The sequence below is a fragment of the Melitaea cinxia genome, chromosome 8 (assembly GCF_905220565.1).
Source record: "Melitaea cinxia chromosome 8, ilMelCinx1.1, whole genome shotgun sequence".
Taxonomy (NCBI): domain Eukaryota; kingdom Metazoa; phylum Arthropoda; class Insecta; order Lepidoptera; family Nymphalidae; genus Melitaea; species Melitaea cinxia.
This window is the reverse complement of record NC_059401.1, coordinates 3060363-3073500: the sequence shown is the minus strand read 5'-3', so window position 1 is coordinate 3073500 and position 13138 is coordinate 3060363. Positions and strand designations below refer to the sequence as shown.

At 31.8% G+C, this 13138-nt stretch overlaps 1 protein-coding gene across 1 annotated transcript; it reads left to right on the top strand.

Moving 5' to 3' along the window:
* The first annotated feature begins 1736 nt into the window (after positions 1 to 1736).
* On the top strand, positions 1737 to 12186 carry LOC123655467 (acylphosphatase-2). Its single transcript, XM_045591252.1, has 3 exons — positions 1737 to 1957; positions 8560 to 8686; positions 12046 to 12186. Exons 1-3 carry the CDS (start codon positions 1894 to 1896, stop codon positions 12158 to 12160), a joined length of 306 nt encoding a protein of 101 aa, XP_045447208.1. The 5' UTR covers positions 1737 to 1893; the 3' UTR covers positions 12161 to 12186.
* The last annotated feature ends 952 nt before the right edge of the window (positions 12187 to 13138 follow it).

The following is a 13138-nucleotide window of genomic DNA, read 5'->3' as shown; positions in this document are numbered from 1 at the left end:
TTGCGAGAATGACATGCATCCAAATATTATGCTCGAATTAAAAACATTTGACTAAATATCATTGAAAACTGTCGTGTTTTTTGAAGAGGCTTTAGATTATACCGCAAATCATTATGTATGTATATAAGGCTTTTAAAAATCTTCCTTTAAACGTCTTTATCTCCTGCTAGTTTTGAAAGAGTATGATCGTTAACCTTTTACAAACTTTATTTTACAAAACGCTTGCAAGATACTAGCGAACTTTTCTTACTTTACATGGTTGCTATTTCTGAATAAAGCGAGAAAAACGTAAAAGAGCGTAGCGAATAAAGTAACTTTAATTTACAATAGTGCCAAGTTTTGCCAGCCATTCGTAAATATTTTGGCCATATATAAATATTTTTATGAGACAATGTTAACTCTAACATACATTTTCTTTATAGTTTGCCTATAGTGTTTATTGGCAAAGTCTGTCTAATTTTTTGTATTTCAGTATTATATTAGGGGAACACCGGGCAAGACGGGGTGGTGGGCAAGACGGGGCATCAGGCTTTTTAGGTGATTTAAATTGATCAATCTCATTCGCTCTGCCATCTCGCTACTGGCCGCCACGACAGCTCTTAGTCACACGAGTACTAACACGGCGGCTATTCATTTGTTTTAGTTATCGTCGAAAAGTAGATTTCGTTTGTTCGTATTAAAATTTCTTATATGTACATTTCGTGTACGTCAATAGAAAAGTAGAGTGCAACACTCGTTTACAATCAAGGTTTTCACGGGATTCCTTTGCAATGCTAGGGTGGCAAACAAGCGCATTTTCCGCCGGCTGCTAAACAGTTACCGTTGACTATGGACTAATACAACACGCAAGCGCGTTTCCTATCCTACCCCGTTTGAAGGCAATACGTCCCTAGGGGCTTTAATTACTTTACTCATTGCAGAAACACAAGACCACTTTGTTTGCTGTGAACTTCTGTGAAGTTACGTTACTTTAATGTTGTATCTCTATATATTGATATATATTAAGATATTTCCTACTGTTTTTAACCTTAACTAAAATCGGATCAACGAATATGGCATACAGAGTTAAAAAAGCCCTTCGAACAATTGAAATAATATCTAAAATAACTTCATTTATTTAAATACTAAAATAAATCTTCATTTATGTTGAACTTCGTATTCCTAACTTGAGAAATTACTGAATATGCTTACGATCTTTCATCACCTTTTTTATCGTGTCTCTTCTTGGGTCTCAAAGTATTTTGATATTATTTTTTTATCATAATCGCTTGAGGCAGAAAGAAGACTTTTGCATTTACATATAATATGAATGTAGAAAAAATCAGTCGAGCCATTATCAATGACGTTCTTATTTACAATGTACTAATTAAAATATGTACAATTACTGATACAGAGATATATATCTTTTTATTGTCTTGACAATAAGTAATAATAACGTATGAAGCTATGCACGTATATACATTACAAATTATTATAGTTATATTCTCTGTTATGCGAAATGAAAACGTGTACATTAGAGACTAACATCAAAAATACTATTTTATTTAGGTTACTTAGCTATATCAGTATATTTAGCAATCGTAATGCAAAATCGTTACGAATCAAAATATGTTATTGAATTCAGTAATATCGATCTCGACATGAGCACTCGAATGTATTTTACGACCATCATTAATCATTCGTCTAGAACAACAAATTATACGTCTTTATATATAATATATCTATGTACGAAAATAATCTAAGGCGTCAATAACGTTAGAGTTTAGGCGGGCGGCAGTATCGGTACGGTTTCCGAACGATTCATTGTACTCTTACTCTACTTGTAATTAAATAATAAATATTGTGTTAATTTTTTAAAATATAAAATAAAAAAAGTAAAATCAAGTAAAAAAAATGGGCGCCGAAGATCCCAACATGTTAGTTGCGGTTGAATTTGAAGTTTTCGGACAGGTTCAAGGTATTATTGTTTTTGAAATATGTTCTTGCATGTTATATGAAGTGACTACAATTTATTATAATATTTTACGCGTAATTTAATTGTATGACTGGTAAGACCTATCGGATTAGTGATTTTTTTATACAGCAGAATAAAAAACATAACATTTCGTTTCTTAACCAAAAAAAGTTTTAACAAGTATCTAATTGGTAATGGATTGGAAGTGTGGATGGAGTGGACGGAAGATAATAAGTACCTTTGTGAAAGTGTCAAGATCGTAATACCAAGGTGAAAACAATAAGATTTACGGCGCATTGACGCAGTTGTTACAGCAGCTGACTGATGCGCTATAGTGGTCTTGGGTTCGGTTGTGTGGGGAATACATGACAGGTGGTTGTGGAGGACATATAAATATTTCTCGTAGTTTAGACGATTTTCAGACCTCTGATACATTCATTTTTCCGACAGTTTTCACATCCCACTGGTGGCAGTTTAGTGTGAATCGTTTATTTCTAAAGTATATTGAACTAAACTGTAATTTTTTCTGTCAGACGAAGGCGTCTTCAACTCTTCACAAGCTATACTTTCGGGGATCTTTGTAGCATAATTAAATATACAAGTCTTGCAGTTTGTACTCACGAAGTGTTTTTTTCTTAACGTTTATTGTACAATAACATCATAATAACTCTAAATAGGATTAAACATAAAATTAAAAAGGATTTAAGTTGTAATGTAACATTAATATTGACAGTTCGTATGCGAGTAATAAAGATAGCACTAAGAAAAAATAAAACTAAAGATAGGCCTTAAAAATATCTTTACAAAATTTCTAGACTTACAAAAATTGGTCAACGATTATAAATAGATATTAACAATAATTGTATGTACGATTTTTATTTTTGTGTTACCCACAATTAGGAATTCTAAACATTTTTTGAATATCATATCAAAAATTGACCGCTCCAGCGGGATTCGAACCCGCGTCTTCGACATACCGTGTCGAGGCTCTAGCCAATTAAGCTATGGAACGATATACTCGCCAGAGCGAAACTTTTGATATGATGATTTTTACTTTCGGTTTAAGCGAACCGTGGCGCCGTCTATAGTGAGTTCTTTACAGAGACTCGTAACTATTCAAAGTTTCATATTACAATGAAAATCTTTGACAGGAGACGACACCATGCTATTTTTAATATGTACGATTTTTATTTTTGTGTTACCCACAATTAGGAATTCTAAACATTTTTTGAATATCATATCAAAAATTGACCGCTCCAGCGGGATTCGAACCCGCGTCTTCGACATACCGTGTCGAAGCTCTAGCCAATTAAGCTATGGAACGATATACTCGCCAGAGCGAAACTTTTGATATGATGATTTTTACTTTCGGTTTAAGCGAACCGTGGCGCCGTCTATAGTGAGTTCTTTACAGAGACTCGTAACTATTCAAAGTTTCATATTACAATGAAAATCTTTGACAGGAGACGACACCATGCTATTTTTAATATGTACGATTTTTATTTTTGTGTTACCCACAATTAGGAATTCTAAACATTTTTTGAATATCATATCAAAAATTGACCGCTCCAGCGGGATTCGAACCCGCGTCTTCGACATACCGTGTCGACACGGTATGTCGAAGACGCGGGTTCGAATCCCGCTGGAGCGGTCAATTTTTGATATGATATTCAAAAAATGTTAACAATAATTGTGTTTGCAGGCAAACGAAGAAAAACCGCCTTCAACTATATCGACAAGTTATATAACGTAGGTAGACGAAAAAAATTGTCGAGTAAATACGCATTATCAAAGATTACTCCAAAAGTTGTAATCAGATCTCGGTGAAATTTAAATGTGACCACATGATAAACATCGGCTTTCGATTAAATTAAAAATCATCAAATTCGGTACACCCAGTAAAAAGTTATGCGGATTTTCGAGGGTTTCCCTCGATTTCTCTGGGATCCCATCATCAGATCCTGGTTTCCTTATCATGGTACCAAACTAGGGATATCTCCTTTCCAACGAAACAAGAATTATCAAAATCGGTTTATAAACGACGGAGTTATCCCCGAACATACATAAATATATATATATATATATATATATATATATATATATATATATATATATATATATACGGTTGAATTGAGTAGCCTCCTACTTTTTTTGAAGTCGGTTAAAAAAATTGACAAAAATAAATTTACAACATCATCCGTCAATATTAATAAAACTAATAAGAAGCTCTTTAAACATCACACAAGAAGTATCAAAGAAGGAAAACTTTTCTTTATTCGCTTTGTGATCTTTATTCTGAGCCGTTTAATTTTTTGTTTCATCATAATTCACGATCTTTCTAGAGTCTAGATATTATATAATTTCAAGGATATGTATTTTAAACAGTGTCGTATTATGATTTATGTAATCGTAACTTGGTATATAAGAAATGACACGAATAAGTGGATTATGGCAATTCTTTATTTTTAACTTCTACTTTTTTTTTAATTAAATTAATGATAAGCTTGAAATATATTGAATAAATGATGCTAATTTTTTTTAATAAAACAGTAACCACCGACTTTATGAGTTTACTATTCAACAAGACGCTTTAAAGATTTGCATACATTTAATAAAATATCTCAGTCCCCAAGTTTTTTTTGTACCTATATGTGTCTATAATTCTATGTACAACCGAAAAGTATGAAAATAAATTTTACTTACACTTCTCCCATGACTGGCGTCTGTCTCATTGGCGAAATATCGGGACTAAATGACAATCGCGATGAGCGACTCGGTACGGAGGTACCTACTAGCAGACGACAGTACAGCAGTTAATATCTTGCTCAAAGTTTAGAAGACCCTGACAGGAGAAGTGCCTCAGCCTTACAGAAGATTACAGAAAAATATGACGTTCTTAGTAATGTTGATTTCCTGTGGTTATTGAGGTAGTCGAAGCTTCTAGCTACGGAGTGTCGAGGGTAGTCGGCAAAGTACTTTAAATCTCTTTCATTGGAAGTCAGTGTAAGTAATTAAATGATATTGAATAATCATCAGTGGCAGAGACATTAATTCATGATATTGATGTTAAATTGATGTTTTTAAATTACTCAATTTTTAAAATAAGGGATATCTAAGTATGTATTTGCATATTACAGTAATCGTAAAAAAAATAAGAATACGTTTTCATACAATTTATTATAATCACTAATGTAGGTATATAGCATAACAAACTTACACATAAAAAATACTAAAGTAGAACGTTGCTGATTTGATAAAATTTATCATTCTTATGTACAAGACTTTGATAAAACTTATGTAAGTATATAAAAGTTCGTATTAATAATATTTTGACGATGATGCATTTTAATTTAATGCGTTTAATTTACAGATAAAAGGCTTTATGACATGTTTCGGCTTAAGATACAACTCTGTAAGTTATATAAGCTATGAAAAATAAATGTACATTCTGAAGGAAATACAGTCAATTTCAGTTGTGTAGTATACTTGGAAACATTTACAGGTTAATTGAATTGTTTTATAACATAGGAAAATAAAAACTTATTTTCAATTATTTTAGAGACTATATATATACTTATATATAAAATTCTCGTTTCACAATGTTAGTTAAAATATTCCTCCGAAACGGCTGGACCGATTTTACTGAAATTTTGTGTGCATATCGGGTAGGTCTGAGAATCGGCCAACATCTATTTTTCATACAGCTAAGTTATAAGGGGGTAGGGAGGAGTTAAGGGGGCTAATACCATATATGGCAAAACAACGTTTGCGGGCTCAGCTAGTGTAGTATAAAATTTATACAGGCAGTTACCAAAAATGGCAACTTTTTAATATTATCACTTTCAATAATACCTATCGATTTCTTTATGCTGCTTTCGTATGCCGATGTAATTGAAGATTAAAATTTAATTTCGAGTTTCGATGTTATAAGATATTTATTTATTTATTTACCAGCTCTGCCCGATACTTCGTCCGCATGGAATTTAACAAAAAAGTTATTATTCCGTTCGCTGTTATAAAAATATAAAAAAATATATAAAATCAAAGTAACTCCCTAAGTTACTCCTTATTACATCAGCTATCTGCCAGTGAAAGTCCCGCCAAAATCGGTCCAGCCGTTTAAGAGATTAGCCGGAAGAAACAGATAGACAGGGAGACAAAAATTGTAAAAAATGTTATTTTGGTATATGTACCTTGTATCTATATCCACATGCATTTACTAAAAAGCGGTTATTTTAACATTACAAACAGACGCTCCCATTTTGTTTATTTGTATAGATTTATTCGATTGTCACTTTGCTCGAAGTATGCTTTTCAACGGGAAAAGAGATCTTTGTCCAGCTATAGGATGTCAATCGTCTTTATTTAAGGCAAGGCTAAACTTAATAATATATTTAAAGAAAAATTTACAGTATAAAATAATAATTATTAATATTTGTACGGTGTAGGCAAAATTGTCATACCCGTAGATATAGCCTGAGGTGTAAAATCTTGTTGTATGATTAATAATAAAAAAAAATGTTTAGGAATTGAATTCGAACTACACAAAGCTGATTTCGAAATGAGGTTTGAAAAAGAGAGTTTGAGGTTTGCAAAGCAGAAATAGCAAAATTCTGTTAATTGTAAAGAAATGAAACATTTTTTTGTTTATAATTATGTTTTCAAAATTGACCTAGTGCTATATTTAGTAGACCTTTAGAAAGTAGGTCGATGTCAATGAATTGGAAGCTCAGTAAATGACATCGTTTGATCGAATGTCTATCATAAACAACGTTTATAATTAGACCAGCTCTGTGCTCGAGGGATTTCCCGTCGTTCTGAAGTCTAAAACGTTTAAGTTTTTGATTTTAACATTTTTAACCAAGTTCCAAAAAAGTGGAGGTTCTAAATTCAATAGTATTTTTTATGTATGTTACCGTAGAGCTTTTTTCTAGATTGACCGTGATTCGATGATTCTTTTTTTAAGCGAAAGGCGATGCTTGTTATGTTGTTCCATTTAAATTTAATTGAGAGTTGACGAGTAATTATCGAGTTATATCTAATAATGCGTGTATATATATATATAAGATCATAACTTTGTACTGCACGTACCTACTTTGTCAATTGGTCCCATTTCAATTTGATTGAGATCTAATGACTACTTTTTGAGTAATCTTTGATAACAAGTTTTTAGGTACTTGGCTAATTTTTCGTCTACCTACGTTGTATTATTGTTTTCTCATGTTTACGCGAATTTCACTCATTATAATGCAGAGATTTTTCAGGATTTTGTCCTATCTATTTATTTGTGCTCCCGTGACCATGGTTACGGTAAAGTATCCGAAACGTCAGGCGTCGAGCATCTAAAAAACATAATAGACCGCGATCGGGCAAAGTCGCACTACGTCGTATTACTTGTCGAGGCTTAAAGCTTATTTCTTGTGTGGAAAAAATGGTAGATATAAGCGTTCGTGTTTCGGTAGAAATAAAGAGACACATACTGAATTATATGGTGAAAAAAATTTGAATGTTATGATAAAACCTATGTCGGCCGTTGACCGGCGTGTTCAGCGGGATCAAGGTCTGTTGTATAATATTGTGAACCAAGTAATTGACTCGTCATATTTGGTTTCAAAATTAAATTTTAAGTGTCCACGTTTAAATTCTAGACATAAAATTACATTTGACATCCCAGCTACAAGAACAAAATTTTATAAAAACGCGTTTATTAACAGAAGTTGTGCCCAGTACAATAATTTGTTTATAAATATTGACATTTTTCATCTCTCTCTCAATCAATTTAAATTGCATGTGATGAATGCTTTGATTTAATGTATCTTTGACGGATGTTATGATATTCGTGATGTTCTTCTTAATTTGATTTTATTTTTTGATTTTAATTTAATTATGATTTTAATTGTAGCTTGATCCTTAATTATTTGATTTGTGATTTTTTAAACTGTTTTTTTTTTTTTTTTTTTAATTTATTTGTTTCATAATGCCCGTAATGATTTTTGAATTTCTTTATTGATTACTTTTTTTCTCTCAATCATTGTTAATCAATTTATAGTAATGTTTTTAGTATTATTATTAAGTTTTTTGATATTGAACTATTGTTGTGAAGCATCTCTTCTGAACTTTGTCATATGTTCTTTTTTAATATCGGAAACTATTTTTGGTTAAGTGATACTATTGTGTTGTGTTTTCCTGTATATTTATGTAATACCGTTTGTTTCCAAAATAAAGTAAAATAAAAATAAAATAAAATACTGTGTTCAAATCGATGAATACATTAAACTGACTGCATACTACTATGACATGTTTCTGTTAATAAAATTCTATCGCTGACCTGAAGACTGATTTGCATTTGACTCATATTTGACCGAAAATATTCTATAGGATTTTTTATTTTTTTTATTTTTTTATTATAAAACCGTTCGAAAAAAAAATAAGTTGGAATTTATTCTATTGTCACTTTGCTCGAAGTATGCTTTTAAATGGGAGAAGAGATCTTTGTCCAACTAAAGGATGTTAAGACTATTTACATAGTCTTTCACATTTCCACATAAATGAACAATATAAACTTGATTATTTAAAACTAACTACACTTAAATGCTCTTCCCCAGGTTGTTACTTCACAAAGTACTGCAAGGAGTTAGCTGAACAGCTCCAGATCTGTGGATGGGTGAAAAATACTAAAAATGGAACAATAGTCGGAAAAGTACAAGGGACGAAGGCGAACTTGGATCATATGTAAATATCATTAACTTTTTAAAGAAAGGTAGAGGATGAACTTATAATTTGAATTTGTGTATACATGGATTATTTGACGAATACTTAAGATACAATATATAAAATAATGACAAAAGTTTCCGCTTACTTTTGACCTAAAAGTGACCTAGAAGGTATTATTAAATCAATTATAATCAAACAATACAGAAGCTTGTAAGCTAGATAATTTATTAATACAATAAGTAATGAAATAGGTAATAAGTAAGTGAGGTAATAGATAATAGGTAGTAAGTAAGTGAGGTAGGTAAATAAGTTCTAGAATTGTAAAATGAAGTGAGGTAACAAACAAATAATAATAAAATTCTTGTAGAGGATATACCAAAGTACGCAGTAAGCATAAATTTAAAAACTCTACATAATACAACAGAAACTACACTTGAATGCTTTATAGTATAGGTATAAGTGGCCAATGTACAATATTTTACCAGTAAAGGTAATCTGCCCAACTGCCTTGTGACGTGAATTGCGTATTCGGCGATAAGCGTTAAAATCTTACAACGTTTAGAAAATTTGTACATTTTTCGTATAAAGAGTACAATAATTTTATAAATATTGACATTTTTCATCTTTCTGCATAAATTAAATTGCATGTGATGAATAAGTTGATTTAATGTATCTTTGATTGATGTTTTGATATTCGAAAGAGTGTTTTTGTGCACCGATAAAATAGTTGAAAAAAAAGATTGCCGGTGTAGGCTGGATGAGGATTGCGGAAAACCGGGATGTTGGTGCGAACTTCGGAAAGCCTATGTCCAGTAGTAGACTACGATAGGCTGAAGTGAGGGAGTGAGTGACAAAATAGTTAAATTAATCGAATTAAAGCTTTGCAATGTCCTATGTTAGCGCCACCTGAAATTCGTTTGCGTAAAATTTAGAACAGTTTATCTAAAATTTACTGTAGAATAGAAATTGATCTTTTTTTTTAAGTTTAAATTAGAGTATTTTTTTTTTTTATGTCACTAGGTCGGCAAACAAGCGTACGGTTCACCTGATGGTAAGCGATTGCCGTAGCTTATAGACACCTGCAACACCAGAAGCATCGCAAGCGCGTTGCCGACCCAATCCCCAATCCCCCCAGGAGCTCTGGTCACCTTACTCACCAACAGGAACACAATACTGCTTGAAAACAGTATTATTTTGCTGTGGTCTTCTGTAAGGTCGAGGTACTACCCCAGTCGGGCTGCTCCATATTTTGAGCAGGAAATTCCTGCTGTGCCCTACCTCAGTGAGAGTATTCCTTCTCATCTCCTTACCTTCTTACTAGTTTTTCCCTGTGGTTTCATACGCGTTAATTTGAAAATAAAGCCTATAGGCTTCCTCGATAAATGAGCTATCTAAAACTGAAAGAATTTTTCAAATTGGACCAATAATTTCCGAGATTAGCGCGTTCAAACAAACTCTTCAGCTTTATAATATTAGTATAGATTAGCCAGCCAGCTGTACTTTTTGTTTCGATACAAAATAGCTTAGCTTTGTAATGGGGTGAGCGGTAGAGATATCGAAACCTAATTAATTATAAAAGCGAAAACAAATAATGTTCTATAAATACCCAGATGTTGGATTATTTCCAAGCATATCATTAACGAGAACATCCGTGCTCTCAAATTTCCTGTCAACAGAATGCAATAACAAACAAACTTAGTAAACAAGTAAAATTATTCTTTTTTTGCCTTGTACTATATGCATAAGGTTCTGTACCTACTGTGTTTACAAAAAGGGGATACTTAGTATACGTATCACACGAGACAAAAAAGCACTTTAAATATAATATCTTATGTAAATTATAAATGTTTTTAATATTTATTAAATTAATATTAATTAATTATATACATGGTACAAATATACATAATAACATTTTATCACAAAATTTTTGTGATTGCATTTAATAAATTACGCATTCGTATGGTTACAAGAAACCTTAACACATTTTTTTTTAAATTATTGCATTGTATTCTTCTTTTTAGGATTCAGAAATTATTTACGATTCTCTGTCACGTTTATTGAACATAATTGAAAAACTTGGGACAATAGTGTGTTGATAGACATTCTGGTTACAGTAGTTAGTTAGTTTTCAGCGTCACATGAATGCTGGCATATTGCCTAAAATATTTTTGGCAACAATTAAAATTCATGTTTTAAAACCTAAATACCATCTATACTATTTAATTATAATTGTATCCTTAGCTCGTCTTATATAAATTCTGAATTAAACTAATTCAGGCTAATAAAGTTTTATTTACGTAATTTTTGTTATATATATATATATATATATATATATACTAGCTGAACCCGCAAACGTTGTTTTGCCATATATATTAATAACCCCCTTAATCCCCTCCTTATTTTTCATTTTTTTCATTATACCGTAAACCTCATTAAAAATTATCCAGACCGCACAGCACAAAAGCACACATGAGGAACATTGAAATATTCCGATATTCCCTGAGGTCAGGCTGTACTGTTGCTTCTGAAAAACAAGCCATCTTGATTTACAATAATACAATAAGATTTTTTAAAATATATTTAATGAAGAAGTAGTATTTGGTGTTTAATATTCAGACAGGAGTTTATTTAAAGTTATGATCTATATTAGCTTATAATAATTAAAGTTAACGAATAAATAATAACGAGTGTGCTTTAGACCACACGACTGAAGTAAAACTTACGAAACGTAACGCTCTCTTTTTCTATCTTCACTAATTTATAATTTCCTCTCAACTTCCGTTTGCCTCGCCCAATCACACTTTTTGTAACGTTCTCGTCACGCATTCATCACCATACCCTCTAAGGCAAGCGTGTGTAAAAAAGTTTTTTCTCAAAAATGAAAATCGACTATAATTTAGGAATATCAGTAGCAATATTTATAAAGCAGGCGCATTCAGCCTGTATCATCTAGCTGATAGGCCTCTTTCCACCATGTTGCTTCATTGCGAATTGGCAGATATGCGCTCTACAATGAGTAATAATCGTTATCAGGTATTTATGATAACTGCCGGGACCGACGGCTTAATGTACTCTCTGGGGTACGATGTTGAGGCTCACAAGGACTGCACAAACACCCAGACCATCGCAAACATCTATATGGCCAATACAAATGTTCGAAATTTGCGGGGAGCGGAGCTGTTGTTATTTTGTGTAGAGTAGACGGATGTGGTTGTTTGTATGAACTTACTAACTTATGATACGATGATTTAACTTATGATAACTGAGATAGTTAAATAAGAGTAGTCTAGCTTATAAAAATATTAGATAGGACTTCAAAATATTATAAAGAGTGTGTTTTCTTGTTTTTATTTTTTATATTATCAATTGTTTTTCAGGATCGACTGGCTCAGTACAAAGGGATCTCCTGGCTGTAAAATAGAAAAGTGTGACCTCAGAAATTGGCAGTATTTGTCGCGACTCGACTATAATAACTTTGGCATACGTTTTTAATTTTAATTGTAAATGTTATAAAATAAGTGTTGTTTTTTTTATTTCGTCCTTTTATCCCAAAATATAACTATATTAAATCTAACTTGAAAATTTTGGTATTAATGTATTTCCAAAAGTAACTGTTTCTATAATGTTTGGACAAAATGATTAGTGAAAAATGTAAATACTAGTTCGTTGTTTTCCTAGGAATAATCCAATTTCGTATGAGAGATCTGTTATTATTGAAAGTAGAATGATAAAAAATTATAATACGAAATTATAAATTACTAAATTTCGGCTCGTGGCTTCGTCCAAGCGGATTTCTTGATTTTTACTGCAAAAAATCCTGTTCAAACTTAGAAATCAACAATAACGTAGCATTTCTCTGTTAAAATAATTTAAAAAATCGATACGGTAGTTTTTAGTCATTTACAAACAAAACAAAACAAATCTTTATCAATTTTAGTATTAGTATAGGAAGACAATTTTTGTGTATTAACCTTCTGCTTTGCTGTGTTGATAAATAAAATAAATAAGCACTCCACACTTAACGGCCCCCAGTAGGATTTTCTCCTGTGTCGGGGATCCAGAAACATACACAATAAAGAAGCACAAATGCCCAGACCATGACAAACATCTATATGGCCAATACCAATGTTGGGGAATTGGGTCGGCAACGCGTTTGCTATGCTTCTGGTGTTGCAGGCGTCTATATAAGCTACGGTAATCGCTTACCATCACGTGAGCCGTACCCTTGTTTGCCTACCTGGTTATAAAAATAAAAAAATGTTTGAGTGATTGAAAATTGTGGTACAGATTCAATAGATTCAATTAGACCCTAGTATAGGATTAATTTTTTGTGTCATTTAGCTGTTAATCTATACAAATAAATAAAATTGGAGTGTCTGTTTGTAATATTAAAATAACCGCTTTTTATTGAAGGCATATGGATGCACGATGCATATAAAATAAGATTTTTTTACAATTTTTTTGTCGGTC